The sequence below is a fragment of the Carcharodon carcharias genome, chromosome 13, assembly GCF_017639515.1.
Source record: "Carcharodon carcharias isolate sCarCar2 chromosome 13, sCarCar2.pri, whole genome shotgun sequence".
In the NCBI taxonomy this organism is placed as follows: Eukaryota; Metazoa; Chordata; class Chondrichthyes; order Lamniformes; family Lamnidae; genus Carcharodon; species Carcharodon carcharias.
The window spans coordinates 61051525-61066714 of NC_054479.1; the positions used below are offsets into that span (position 1 = coordinate 61051525).

Here is a 15190-nt window from a genome sequence, read left to right on the forward strand (position 1 = left end):
TCTGCAGTAAAGAATTCCACAGATTGACTACTCTGAGAAGAAATTCCTCCTCATCTCTGGCTTAAATGGGCAATCCCTTACTCTGAGATTATGTCCTCTGGTCCTAGACTCCCCCACAAGGGGTAACAGCCTCTCAGCATTGACCCTGTCAAGCCCCCTAAGAATCATATGTTTCAATAAGGTCACCGCTCATTCTTCTAAACTCCAATGAGTACAGGCCCAACCTACTCAACCTCTCCTCATAAGAAAATCCCTCTATACCCGGGATCAACCGAGTGAACCTTCTCTGGACTTCCTCCAATGCCAGTATATCTTTCCTTAATTAAGGGGACTAAAACTGTTCACAGTATTCTGTTTAGTTTTAGCAAGACTTCCTTATTTTTATTCTCCATTCCATTTGCCTTCCCTAATACCTGAACTTGTATGCTAGCTTTTTGTGATTCACGCACGAGGACCCCCAAACCCATGTGCTGCAGCTTTCTGCAGTCTTTCTCCATTTAAATAATAGTCAGCTCCTCTATTCTTCCTGCCAAAGTGATAACCTCATATTTTCCCACATTATACTCCATCTGCCAAGTTTTTGCCCACTCACTTAACCTATCTATATCTCTCTGTAGACGCTTTGTGTCATCCTCACCGCTTGCCTATTTTTGTGTCATATGCAAACATAGCGATAGTACATTCACTTCCCTCATCCAAGTCATTAATATATATTGTAAATAATTGTGGTCCCAGCACTGATCCCTGTGGCATTCCCCTAGTTACAGGTTGCCATCCTGAAAATGCCCCCCTTATCCCAACTCTCTGTCTTCTATTAATCAATCCTCTACCCATGCTAATATACTACCCCCAACACCATGGGCTCTTATTAAATAGCCTTACATGCGGTACCTTATCGAACGCCTTTTGGAAATCAAAATATATTACATCTATTGGTTCCCCTTTATCTATCCTGCTTGTTACCTCCTCAAAGAATTCTAATAAACTTGTCAGGCACAATTTCCCCTTCATGAAGCAATGCTGACTCTGCTTGATTATATTATGCATTTCTAAATGTTCTGCTATTACATCCTTTACAATAGACTCTAACATTTTCCCAATGACAGATGTTAAGCTAACTGGCCTATAATTATACTGTCTCCCTCTGTTTTTGAATAACGGTTGGCAGCTTTTCAGAATCTAAGGATTCTTGGAAGATTATTACCAGTGCATCCATTATCTCTGTAGCTACTTCCTTTAATATCCTAGGATGCAACCCATCAGGTCCAGGGGATTTATCGGCTTTCTGCTCCATTAGTTAGCCTTGTACTTTTTCTGTAGTGATAGTTATTGTATTATTGCTCCCCCCACCCACTTTTGACAATTGATTATTTAATATTTTTGGAATGCTATTAATGTCTTCTACCGTGAAGACTGATGCAAAGTATTTATTCAGCCCCTCTGCCATTTCCTGGTTCTCCATTATTATTTCCCCAGCCTCATTCTCTAAGGGGCCTGTCTGTTTTTATATTACTTGCTAGTTTACCCTCAAAGTTTATTTTGTCATCTTTTGTTTTTTAAATCTTTGCCACATTGCATGTTTTATCTTTCAATTTGGTACTATCCTTAACTTCCTTGGTTAACCATGTTTGGTTTATCCTCTTCCTAGAATCCTTCTTCCTCACTGGGATATATCTTTGTTGAGAGTCATGAACTATTTTCTTAAACGTCTGCCATTGTTCATCAACTGTCTTTACTGCTAAACCTCTTTCCCAGTCCACTCCAGCCAACTCTGCCCTCATTCTTTTGTAATTACCCTTGTTTAAATTTAACACAATTGTTTCCAACCCAAGTTTCTCACTCTCAAACTGAATGCTAAATTCTACCATGTTATAGTCACTGTTTCCTAGGGGATCTTTTACTCTGAGATCATTAATTAAACCTGCTTCATTACACATTACCAGATCCAAAACAGCCTGATCCCTGGTTGGATCCACAACATATTGTTCTAGCAAACTGTCTGGAATACTCCATGAATTCTTCCTCGTGGCTACCTCTGCCAATTTGATTTTTTCAATCTACATGAAGATTAAAGTCACCCATGCATAATGTACTGTGTTTTTTACATGCACTCATTATCTCATGATTTATTCTCTGTGTCTCTGTTAAGGGGCCTGTAGACTACTCCCACCAGTGTTGTCTTCCTCATGTTATTTCTTACCCCTACCCATTTGGATTCTACTTCTTCTGATCCAAGATCATTTCTTGCTATCGTATTTATTCCATCTCATGCTAACAAAGCTACCCCATCACCCTTTCAAAAAGTCACATACCCCTGGATATTTAGTTCCTAGCTTTGATTTCTTTGTGACCACGTCTCCATAATGGCTATAAGATCATACCTATTAACCTCTATTTGTGCCATTAATTCATTTATTTTGTTTTAAATACTACGTGCACTTAAGTAAAGAGCCATTAACTTTGCCTTTTACTATTTTTCCCCCTTTGATCCTATTTGCTGCTGCTGTTTTTACATTTGTACATTTTGTCCCTTCCTGTCACAAGGCACAAGATGATGGCAGAAGAGAGCACTATTTATGGGGGATTCAAGACCTATCCTGTTAAGAACTATATATCCTCATTCTGCATTCTTTACACAAGATACCACTGTATGATGACTAAAAGGGAAACCTTTAGCAGGAATCCAGAAACAAGCAAGATGGATCCATCAGAGCACCATCTGTCAAATAGAGACATTATTTAGTAAATGTATAGCGCTAAGTGCATTCTCTCATTGGAGGCCTTAGATTAGAGAATCCAAAGAAATGGTGAGCTAGTTTGTTTATCAAATTGATTTGATACACCCTGTAACAAAAGGGAGTACTTGAGGGACTGACTCCAAACCCCCCCCATGTAATAAAACAGCACCCTGGAGTGACTCAGGACTGTTCACCAACACATTCCACCTTGTCAGAATGGTCATCAAGATCCTGTCCTAATGTCTCAAATTCTTCATTATATGCAGATCCTGAGTGCAAGAGTTCACAACTTGGAACCGAGTGCAGCAACAATACCAACTACTTTAACCCAAAATTTCTGCAGAAACTGAGTGTCCTTAGGATGATGGTGGGCAAACACTAAGATTCAATTAGGAAAAAGCTGGTGCTTCGTGTGATATAGTATCAGGTGTCATCGGGAGAATATGTTTCCCAAACCTGGATTAAGTCCCACAGTCTCTGGAAGAGGCTGAATATGGAGTGAATTATTTGAGCGGCTTCCATCTACAGGATTCAGTGCAGGCAGTTTATTATTGAGATACGGAAAGCAACTTGCTAAATATCCAAAGGGGATGCTGAGTGACCTGCTGCAATACAACTGCATCAGCATCTCTGTCATCGTGAAGGGTCATATGTGCACTCAATAACCTCTTTTCCAGGTTTCAAACAACTTTCCATCCATTGGCAGGGTTTTGCCTCCAAGGTTCAGGCTTGTGAATATGCAGGGAAGTTAAAACCCCCTTATGTGAACCAGCTGGTGCCATCTAAAAGACATCAAGAACTGCCCTGTTTTATCCAAAATTGTGAGCCAACTGCAAGTCGTTGCAGATAGGCCACCTCAGCATGACAAATCTGACACACTTTCCTCACTGCAATGCTGCCACTTCAGTAACTAGGCCCGTTGGATTTCTTGCTGCCTGGTGTCTTGTGTTCCTGCAGTGCTAGAATAAGATGCACTAGTTACAGAAATGTAAACAAGCCAACTGTTGCTGGAACTGAGGCTGCCAGGGAGGTAAAGGGTTATCCACTGTGAATAGATTTTTTCCTATTTGGCCTGGAACGTGTGCTGGGAATGACGACTACAGATACCTTCATCACCACCACTTCCCAAGCCACCAGTCAGCAGGGAGTTTGCTCTCCATGCCTAGCTAATCCACCTTGGATCAGAAACAGAGCACAGGGTTCAAACCAGAGCCCAACCCTCCTGCTCCCAGTGTCCCCCTCACGCCCACAGAAAGCATTAACAGACAGGGATTAGAGCAAATCCCAACAATTGACAGTGGATTAAAAACTGAATACATCATTATAGAGGAAGGACAATCACAACCAGCTGTCACCAGCAAAACAAAAAACAGTTACGCTGCACAGAATGAACAACAATGCAGAAAATGAAACCTAGGGCTGAAATCTATTTCCCAATTATTCCTACCTTCCTCCACACCCAGCCCAGCCATCATGCTGAGACACAGCTCTGTGGACACTAGGTTCCAGCTGTACCTCAGAGCTGGTGTGCTGCAGAACGTGTAGCCCAAGCCTATCCCCCAAGGACACTGTCATCTTCAATCTATATCTACACATAGGGACTTGCCAACATGGCAGCCTCAAAGGACAGTGAACGTGAACCAAAATTCATCTCTAATTCTCTTTCTCTTTAACCTAGGACTACAACAGGCTAATTGCAGGACCTTGTCTGTGTTTTTTGCATGAAATTTGAATAATTTTTTCACCAGAACACCAAAGACATTTCCTCCCAAGTGACAAAAGCAGAACTGGAGGCTCTGGAAGAAACCTGAGGAGATCAGTTAACCACCCTCACAAGCTCTGAGTTATACAGCACAGAAACAGGTCCTTCAGCCCATCATGTCTGTGCCGGCCATCAAGCCCCTATCTAATCTAATCCCATTTTCCAACACTTGGCCTGTAGTCCTGTATGCTTTGGCATTTCAAGTGCTCATCTAAATACTTCTTAAATGTTGTGAGGGTTCCTGCCTCTACCACCCCCTCAGGCAGTGTGTTCCAGATTCCAACCACCCTCAGTGAAAAAATGTTTCCTCAAATCCCCTCTAAACCTCTCTGGTTATTAACACCTCTGCTAAGGGGAACGGTTTCTTTCTGTCTACCCTATCAATGCCCCTCATAATTTTGTATACCTCTATCAGGTCCCTCCTCAGCCTTCGCTGCTCTAAGGAAAATAACCCCTAGCCTATCCAGTATCTATTCATAGCTGAAACACAGCCCAGGCAACATCCTGGTGAATTTCCTCTGCACTTTCTCCAGTGCAGTCACATCCTTCCTATAGTGAGGCGGCCAGAACTGCACGCAGTACTCCAGCTGTGGCCTAATTAGCGTTTTATACAACTCCAACATAATCTCCCTGCTCTTATATTCTACACTTCGGCTAATAAAGGCAAGTATCCCATATGTCGTCTTAACCACCTTATCTACCTGTACTGCTGCCTTCAGGGATCTATGAACATGTACACCAAGGTCGCTCTGATCCCTTGTACTTCCTAGGGTCCTACCATTCATTGTGTATTCCCTTGCCATGTTAGTCCTCCCAAAATGCATCACCTCACATTTCTCAGGATTAAATTCCATTTGCCACTGCTCTGCCCATCTTACCAACCCATCTACATCATCCTGTACTCTAAGGCTTTCCTTCTCACTACTTACGATACCCCCAATTTTCATGTCACCTGCGAACTTACTGATCGTATCTCCTATATTCATGTCTAAATCATTACACTACAAACAGCAAAGGTCCCAGCACCGATCCCTGTGGTACACCACGCATCACAGGCTTCCAATCGCAAAAACAACTTTCAACCATCACCCTCTGCCTCTTGCCACTAAGCCAATTTTGGATCCAATTTGCCAAATTGCCCCGGATCCCATGGGCTTTTACCTTCTTGACCATGCGGGGACCTTGTCAAAAGCCTTAATGAAGTTCAGTAGACTACATCAACTACACTACCCTCATTTGCACTACTAGTCATCTCCTCGAAAAATTCAATCAAATTTGTTAGACATAATCTCCCCCTGACAAAGCCATGTTGACTATCCCTGATTAATCCCTGCCTCTGTCCGCCCCTAACTCTCTATCCAGGATTCAAGAGTATTGCAAGTTTGAAATACTTGCCTCTAAGTACCATGTGACTGAATAATGTTTGTGAAACTAACCATTTTTACCACATTCAGTTCAGCCCCTGTGAATCTATTAAATCAGCACTGATTTACCTGCTTTAGTTCCTGTCTGATCTCTGACATTTCCTCTCCCTTATCTGCAGAATTTACTTGAAGCCAATTTCGGAGCACAGAGGCCTGTTTCCGCCAGGATCTATAAAAACAATAAAGCGTGTTTATATTATATTCCTGGGAGCATAGTTAGGTGTGGAATAAAGCTACCTCCATTCTGCCATACACTGGGGAGCTCAGAAAAGATATACAAATAAACTGCAATAATGGGAGAATTCACTCAGCTCAAAATGAGCTGACAATATGTAAACAGAAATGAGGCAGCAGAGTTAGAACTAGTGGACATACAGAAATAAAAACAAAGTGCTGGAAAATCTCAGCACGTCTGGCCCCAAACACTCCTACCAGATGTAGCAGTGGTTTACTTGTACTTCTTTCAATTCAGTCTATTGTATTTGCTGCTCACAATGAGGTCTTCCCTACACTTGGGGTGCCAAATGCAGACTGGGTCACCGCTTTGCAGAAAATCTTCACTTAGTCTGCAAGCATGACCCCGACCTTTCGGTCGCTTGCCATTTCAATTCATCTTGCTGCTACGTTCATATTTCTGTCCTTGACCTGCTATAATGTTCCAGTGAAGCTCAGAGAAGCAACCTCATCTTCCAGTTAGGCACCTGACAGCCTTCTGGACTCTACATTTGAGTTCAACAGCAGTGGTTCAAGACAACAGCTCACCACCACCTTCTCAAGGACAATTAGGGATGGGCAAGAAATGCTGGCCTAGTCAGTGACGCCCACGTCCCATGAATGAATTTTTAAAAAATTTCAGACCATGAGCTCTGTCCTCTATTTTGAATTTTTATTTTTGTTCCCCCCTCACCTCCCCCACCAGTGCCAGTCTACATCTTGTTCTTATGTTTTTGCTTTCAGACAGCGCTGACCTTTATCCTATTAGCATATTCTGCCTTTTACTTTCAGACAGTGCTGACCTTTATTCTGCAATTCACACCTACTCTAGACCAATTCTTCTTTTCTTTAATAGTATCATATCCACTCCCTCTGCCTTTTGTTCCATGATACCTTTGTCATTTAATCACCCCCACTATTGAACCTATCCCTGACCTCTTTTGCTCCACCTGCCCCTCCTCACTTTTTCAACAGATAAAACCCATCACATTCCTGCCATGCTAATTAATATGTTACCCCCATAATTGTGAATTCAAGAATTTTCCCAATGACAGATGTTAGACTAACCAGTCTATACTTGCCTATTTTCTGTCTCCTTCCTTTCTTGAATAGATGTGTTACATTTGCAACTTTCCAATCACTGTGATCTTTGCAGAAGCTTGGGAATTTTGGAAGATTACAGCCAATGCATTCACTATCTCTGTAGCCAATTCTTTTAAGACACTAGGATGCAAGCCATCAGGTAGAGGGGACTTGTCAACCTTTAGTTCCCATTAGTTTTCCCAGTACTTTTTCACTAGTGTTAGAGATTGTTTTAAGTTACCTCCTTTTTGCCTCTTAATTTTCCAATATTCTTGGGATGCTTGTGTCTTCTACTGTGAAGACGGATACAAAATACTTGTTCAAAGTTTATATTTCCTTGTTTCCCATTATTAATTCCCCAGTCTCACTCTTGAAGGGACCGACGCTTACTCCAGCTACTCTTTTATATACTTGTAGAAGCTTTTACTATCTATTTTTAAATTTCTTGCTAGTTTTCTCTCATTCTCTTATTTCTCACTCTTTATTATTTTCCTTAGTCATCCTTTGCTGGTTTCTAAGCTTTTCCCAATCTTCTGGTCTGCTACTAATCTTCACAGCATTGTACATCTTTACTGAACACACATCCAAGGACAGTAAATGTGATCAGGATTGACGGAACTGGGCAGACAGGCAAAAATAAAAATGACTGTACAAGGTTAACAATGAAAAGAGACAGGAACAATGAGGAGAATAGAAGGATCCACCAAGACAGGCAAAAGGACAATAACAGTTGCAATAATGGGCCCAATAGAACAAGTCAAATGATATGAAGCACAATATTCAGCATTTTTCTAGCATAATGTATACATTTAAGGCTTTAGACAGGGTGCCTTGGAAATTTACTGGACCAGTCCCAGCTGTAAAGAACTCTTATTTATTGTTTCAGGGGATGTGGGCATCACTGGTGAGGCCAGCATTTATTGCCCAGCCCTAAATGCCCTTGAGGTGGTGGTGGTAAGCCACTTTCTTGAACCTCTGTAGTCCATGTGCACGTGAGCTTATGGGGCCACACTGCTAATAATGAGGGAGTTCCAGGATTTTGACCCAAAGATAGTGAAGGAACAGCAATATATTTCCAAGTCAGGATGGTGAATGACTTGAAGGGGAATTTGCAGGTGGTGGTGTTCCCATGTGTCTGTTGCCCTTGTCCTTCTAGATGGTAAAACTCTATAAATTTGCGAAACACTATATTCCTTTAATAAATCCATGTTAGCTCAGCTTTATTGTGCTATGATTTTTTTTTAAATGTACTACTACTATTTCCTTAGTGAATTCAAGAATTTTCCCAATGACAGATGTTAGACTAACCAGTCTATACTTTCCTATTTTCTGTCTCCTTCCTTTCTTGAATAGATGTGTAAAAGATAGGGTTTGGAAGGTGCTATCGAAGGAACTTTGGTGAGTTCAATTATATGGAAAGACTAGAGAAGTTGGAATTGTTCTATTTACAGTAGAGAGGTTTAAAAGGAAAGATTTGGAAGAGGTGTTGAAAATTCTTAGGGGCTTTGATATAGTAGATAGGAAGAAACTGTGTGCACCAGTAAGAGGATTGGTAACTAGATTTAAGATAATTAGCAAAAAAGCCAGGAACGAGTTGAGAATTTTTTTTTTATTCAGAGTTACGATGATCAGGAATGCAATGAAAGGGTGATGGAAGCAGATTCAATAGGAACTTTCAAAAGGGTATTGGATAAACACTTAAAGAAGAAAAAAATTACAGGGATGAGGTGCAAAAGCAGGGAAGTAGGACTATTTAGATAGATCAAAGAGCTAACACAGGCACAACGAGCTGAATAATCTCCTACTATGCTGTCTTGTTCTATAACTGAAGATCGTGGTTAGAAAGAAAATTAGAATTCTAAAGGTTAATGCTGCTGCATAAATTGAACAGAGTAATTAAAATCTCAAATAACTGTTTTCTAAAAGTATTCATCAGAGGATCACACAGACTTGCTACTCATTGTTTGTGAGACGTCTATCCAATCCAAAAGAAGTTTGAAATAAGCATGGCAGAGGTACTTGCTATGTTAATGGATCTGAGAACCAACAAGTATCCCAAGCCAGAAAGGATGTGCCCCTGAAGAAGGTCAGTGAGGAAATTGGTAGGGTCAGCCATCATCATGGAAGAATCATTGGGAACCTGTGAAGCAGAACTGAAAGCATGCAAGCATAGATCCCAGAGTTAAATGCATCAATCTGAACTAAGCAATCACACCTGATAATGGAAACTAATATTGGGGGTACACTGAAGTAATGACTATAGAGTAACTTAGTAAGAAATAGCTCTGGTTTACTGCAAGTTCTGATCATTTCAGCTCCACTAATCAGATCACATATTTGCAGCACTGTGCATATGTGGAGTGGAACACAAAAATATGTCAGTGTACAGGAGACAGTGCAGAGAAGATCAACAAGTCAAAAGGGATGAGGTATAAATCAGGCACTCAATCTTTACAAAACAAAAACAGAATTACCTGGAAAAACTCAGCAGGTCTGGCAGCATCGGCGGAGAAGAAAAGAGTTGACGTTTCGAGTCCTCATGACCCTTCGACAGAACTTGAGTTTGAGTCCAAGAAAGAGTTGAAATATAAGCTGGTTTAAGGTGTGTGTGTGGGGGACGGAGAGATCGAGAGACAGAGAGGTGGAGTGGAGTGGTGTGGTTGTAGGGACAAACAAGCAGTGATAGAAGCAGATCATCAAAAGATGTCAACGACAATAGTACAATAGAACACATAGGTGTTAAAGTTAAAGTTGGTGATATTATCTAAACGAATGTGCTAATTAAGAATGGATGGTAGGGCACTCAAGGTATAGCTCTAGTGGGGGTTTTTTTTATAATGGAAATAGGTGGGAAAAGGAAAATCTTTATAATTTATTGGAAAAAAAAGGGAAGGGGGAAACAGAAAGGGGGTGGGGATGGGGGAGGGAGCTCACGACCTAAAGTTGTTGAATTCAATATTCAGTCCGGAAGGCTGGAAAGTCCCTAGTCGGAAGATGAGGTGTTGTTCCTCCAGTTTGCGTTGGGCTTCACTGGAACAATGCAGCAAGCCAAGGACAGACATGTGGGCAAGAGAGCAGGGTGGAGTGTTAAAATGGCAAGCGACAGGGAGGTTTGGGTCATTCTTGCGGACAGACCGCAGGTGTTCTGCAAAGCGGTCGCCCAGTTTACGTTTGGTCTCTCCAATGTAGAGGAGACCACATTGGGAGCAACGAATGCAGTAGACTAAGTTGGGGAAAATGCAAGTGAAATGCTGCTTCACTTGAAAGGAGTGTTTGGGTCCTTGGACGGTGAGGAGAGAGGAACTGAAGGGGCAGGTGTTGCATCTTTTGCGTGGGCATGGGGTGGTGCCATAGGAGGGGGTTGAGGAGTAGGGGGTGATGGAGGAGTGTACCAGGGTGTCCCGGAGGGAGCGATCCCTACGGAATGCCGATAAGGGGGGTGAATGGAAGATGTGTTTGGTGGTGGCATCATGCTGGAGTTGGCGGAAATGGCGGAGGAAGATCCTTTGAATGCGGAGGCTGGTGGGGTGATAAGTGAGGACAAGGGGGACCCTATCATGTTTCTGGGAGGGAGGAGAAGGCGTGAGGGCGGATGCGCGGGAGATGGGCCGGACATGGTTGAGGGCCCTGTCAACGACCGTGGGTGGAAAACCTCAGTTAAGGAAGAAGGAGGACATGTCAGAGGAACTGTTTTTGAATGTAGCATCATCGGAACAGATGCGACGGAGGCGAAGGAACTGAGAGAATGGGATGGAGTCCTTACAGGAAGCGGGGTGTGAGGAGCTGTAGTCGAGATAGCTGTGGGAGTCGGTGGGTTTGTAATGGATATTGGTGGACAGTCTATCACCAGAGATTGAGACAGAGAGGTCAAGGAAGGGAAGGGAAGTGTCAGAGATGGACCACGTGAAAATGATGGAGGGGTGGAGACTGGAAGCAAAATTAATAAATTTTTCCAAGTCCTGACGAGAGCATGAAGCGACACCGAAGTAATCATCGATGTACCGGAGAAAGAGTTGTGGAAGGGGGCCGGAGTAGGACTGGAACAAGGAATGTTCCACATACCCCATAAAGAGACAGGCATAGCTGGGGCCCATGCGGGTACCCATAGCCACACCTTTTATTTGGAGGAAGTGAGAGGAGTTGAAGGAGAAATTGTTCAGCGTGAGAACAAGTTCAGCCAGACGGAGGAGAGTAGTGGTGGATGGGGATTGTTCCGGCCTCTGTTCGAGGAAGAAGCTAAGGGCCCTCAGACCATCCTGGTGGGGGATGGAGGTGTAGAGGGATTGGACGTCCATGGTGAAGAGGAAGCGGTTGGGGCCAGGGAACTGGAAATTGTTGATGTGACGTAAGGTGTCAGAGGAATCACGGATGTAGGTGGGAAGGGACTGGACAAGGGGAGAGAGAAGGGAGTCAAGATAACGAGAAATGAGTTCTGTGGGGCAGGAGCAAGCTGAGACGATCGGTCTACCGGGGCAGTTCTGTTTGTGGATTTTGGGTAGGAGATAGAAGCGGGCCGTCCGAGGTTGGGCGACTATCAGGTTGGAAGCTGTGGGAGGGAGATCCCCAGAGGAGATGAGGTCAGTGACAGTCCTGGAAACAATGGCTTGATGTTCAGTGGTGGGGTCATGGTCCAGGGAGAGGTAGGAGGAAGTGTCTGTGAGTTGACGCTCAGCCTCCGCGAGGTAGAGGTCAGTGCGCCAGACAACAACAGCACCACCCTTGTCAGCGGGTTTGATGACAATGTCAGGGTTGGACCTGAGAGAATGGAGTGCAGTAAGTTCAGAGAGAGACAGGTTAGAATGAGTGAGAGGAGCAGAGAAATTGAGACGACTAATGTCGCGCCGACAGTTCTCAATGAAAAGATCGAGAGAAGGTAAGAATCCAGAGGGAGGGGTCCAGGTGGAGGGAGAATATTGGAGATGGGTAAAAGGATCCGTTGAACTGGGAGAGGACTCCTGCCCAAAGAAGTGAGCCCGGAGACGAAGACGGTGGAAGAAGAGTTCAGTATCATGCCGAGCCCGAAATTCATTGAGGTGAGGGCGTAAGGGTATGAAACTAAGTCCTTTGCTGAGCACTGAACGTTCAGCATCGGAGAGGGGAAGGTCAGGGGGTATAGTGAATACACGGCTGGGGTTGGGATTGGTAGAAAGGGTGGGGACGGAGGGACAGGCAGGGCTGGAGGGTCCTAGATGGGTGGTGTCGATGAGTTGTTGGAGCTTGCGTTCCTTAGCACTTGAGAGAAAGAGAAAAAGTTTCTTGTTGAGGCGTCGGATGAGCCGAAGGATAAAATGAAACTGGGGGCACGCGCAGCTTTGAAAAAGGGTACGGCGGTGCTGCTGGAGGGAGAGGTCGAGTGTGTTCATATGGCGGCGCATGGCACTGAGTGTGGATTTCAGAATGTGACGGGAACAGCAGTCCGAGAAACGTTTTATGTCCCGGAGATACCTGTAATCCTGGGTGGGTTCGAAACATGAGGGGTGGAATTTCAGTTGAAATCCACGTGGGGTAAGTCGGAGACGGAGACAGTCACTGAGAAAGGAGATATGGCTGTGAAAGCGGGTTTTAGTAAACACCTTGTCAAACACTAGGAGGGAAATGGAAAGCAAGGAAGGTGAGCAAGACAACAGAGAGATACGGAAATCTTGTCGCAGAGAGGAACAGAACTTGTTCAAGGAGGTAGGCATTTCTTGAAGAGCAGTGACAGTCCCTCCAGCAGCACCGCCGTATCCTTTTTCAAAGCTGCGCGTGCCCCCAGTTTCATTTTATCCTTCGGCTCATCCGACGCCTCAACAAGAAACTTTTTCTCTTTCTCTCAAGTGCTAAGGAACGCAAGCTCCAACAACTCATCGACACCAACACCCATCTAGGACCCTCCACCCCTGCCTGTCCCTCCGTCCCCACCCTTTCTACCAATCCCAACCCTAGCCATGTATTCACTATACCCCCTGACCTTCCCCTCTCCGATGCTGAACGTTCAGTGCTCAGCAAAGGACTTAGTTTCATACCCTTACGCCCTCACCTCAATGAATTTCGGGCTCGGCATGATACTGAACTCTTCTTCCGCCGTCTTCGTCTCCGGGCTCACTTCTTTGAGCAGGAGTCCTCTCCCAGTTCAACGGATCCTTTTACCCATCTCCAATATTCTCCCTCCACCTGGACCCCTCCCTCTGGATTCTTACCTTCTCTCGATCTTTTCATTGAGAACTGTCGGCGCGACGTTAGTCGTCTCAATTTCTCTGCTCCTCTCACTCATTCTAACCTGTCTCTCTCTGAACTTACTGCACTCCATTCTCTCAGGTCCAACCCTGACATTGTCATCAAACCCGCTGACAAGGGTGGTGCTGTTGTTGTCTGGCGCACTGACCTCTACCTCGCGGAGGCTGAGCGTCAACTCACAGACACTTCCTCCTACCTCTCCCTGGACCATGACCCCACCACTGAACATCAAGCCATTGTTTCCAGGACTGTCACTGACCTCATCTCCTCTGGGGATCTCCCTCCCACAGCTTCCAACCTGATAGTCGCCCAACCTCGGACGGCCCGCTTCTATCTCCTACCCAAAATCCACAAACAGAACTGCCCCAGTAGACCGATCGTCTCAGCTTGCTCCTGCCCCACAGAATTCATTTCTCGTTATCTTGACTCCCTTCTCTCTCCCCTTGTCCAGTCCCTTCCCACCTACATCCGTGATTCCTCTGACACCTTACGTCACATCAACAATTTCCAGTTCCCTGGCCCCAACCGCTTCCTCTTCACCATGGACGTCCAATCCCTCTACACCTCCATCCCCCACCACGATGGTCTGAGGGCCCTTAGCTTCTTCCTCGAACAGAGGCCCGAACAATCCCCATCCACCACTACTCTCCTCCGTCTGATGAACTTGTTCTCACGCTGAACAATTTCTCCTTCAACTCCTCTCACTTCCTCCAAATAAAAGGTGTGGCTATGGGTACCCGCATGGGCCCCAGCTATGCCTGTCTCTTTATGGGGTATGTGGAACATTCCTTGTTCCAGTCCTACTCCGGCCCCCTTCCACAACTCTTTCTCCGGTACATCGATGATTATTTCGGTGTCGCTTCATGCTCTCGTCGGGACTTGGAAAAATTTATTAATTTTGCTTCCAATCTCCACCCCTCCATCATTTTCACGTGGTCCATCTCTGACACTTCCCTTCCCTTCCTTGACCTCTCTGTCTCAATCGCAGGTGATAGACTGTCCACCAATATCCATTACAAACCCACCGACTCCCACAGCTATCTCGACTACAGCTCCTCACACCCCGCTTCCTGTAAGGACTCCATCCCATTCTCTCAGTTCCTTCGCCTCCGTCGCATCTGTTTCGATGATGCTACATTCAAAAACAGTTCCTCTGACATGTCCTCCTTCTTCCTTAACCGAGGTTTTCCACCCACGGTCGTTGACAGGGCCCTCAACTGTGTCCGGCCCATCTCCCGCGCATCCGCCCTCACGCCTTCTCCTCCCTCCCAGAAACATGATAGGGTCCCCCTTGTCCTCACTTATCACCCCACCAGTCTCCGCATTCAAAGGATCTTCCTCCGCCATTTCCGCCAACTCCAGCATGATGCCACCACCAAACACATCTTCCATTCAGCCCCCTTATCGGCATTCCGTAGGGATCGCTCCCTCCGGGACACCCTGGTCCACTCCTCCATCACCCCCTACTCCTCAACCCCCTCCTATGGCACCACCCCATGCCCACGCAAAAGATGCAACACCTGCCCCTTCACTTCCTCTCTCCTCACCATCCAAGGACCCAAACACTCCTTTCAAGTGAAGCAGCATTTCACTTGCATTTTCCCCAACTTAGTCTACTGCATTCGTTGCTCCCAATGTGGTCTCCTCTACATTGGAGAGACCAAACGTAAACTGGGCGACCGCTTTGCAGAACACCTGCGGTCTGTCCGCAAGAATGACCCAAACCTCCCTGTCGCTTGCCATTTTAACACTCC

General features: G+C 45.0%; 1 protein-coding gene across 5 annotated transcripts in view; it reads right to left on the reverse strand.

Moving 5' to 3' along the window:
• sfi1 (SFI1 centrin binding protein) overlaps positions 1-15190 on the reverse strand; it is a 151414-nt gene that overhangs the window by 1434 nt on the left and 134790 nt on the right. For all 5 annotated transcript variants that reach the window (XR_005944702.1, XM_041202035.1, XM_041202037.1 and 2 more), the window contains one exon: positions 5994-6093. Coding sequence is in view for 4 of the 5 variants with exons in the window: in XM_041202035.1 (XP_041057969.1) it covers positions 5994-6093 (100 nt within the window). In the remaining variant the exon portion in view is untranslated. The remainder of the gene's footprint in view (positions 1-5993; positions 6094-15190) is intronic.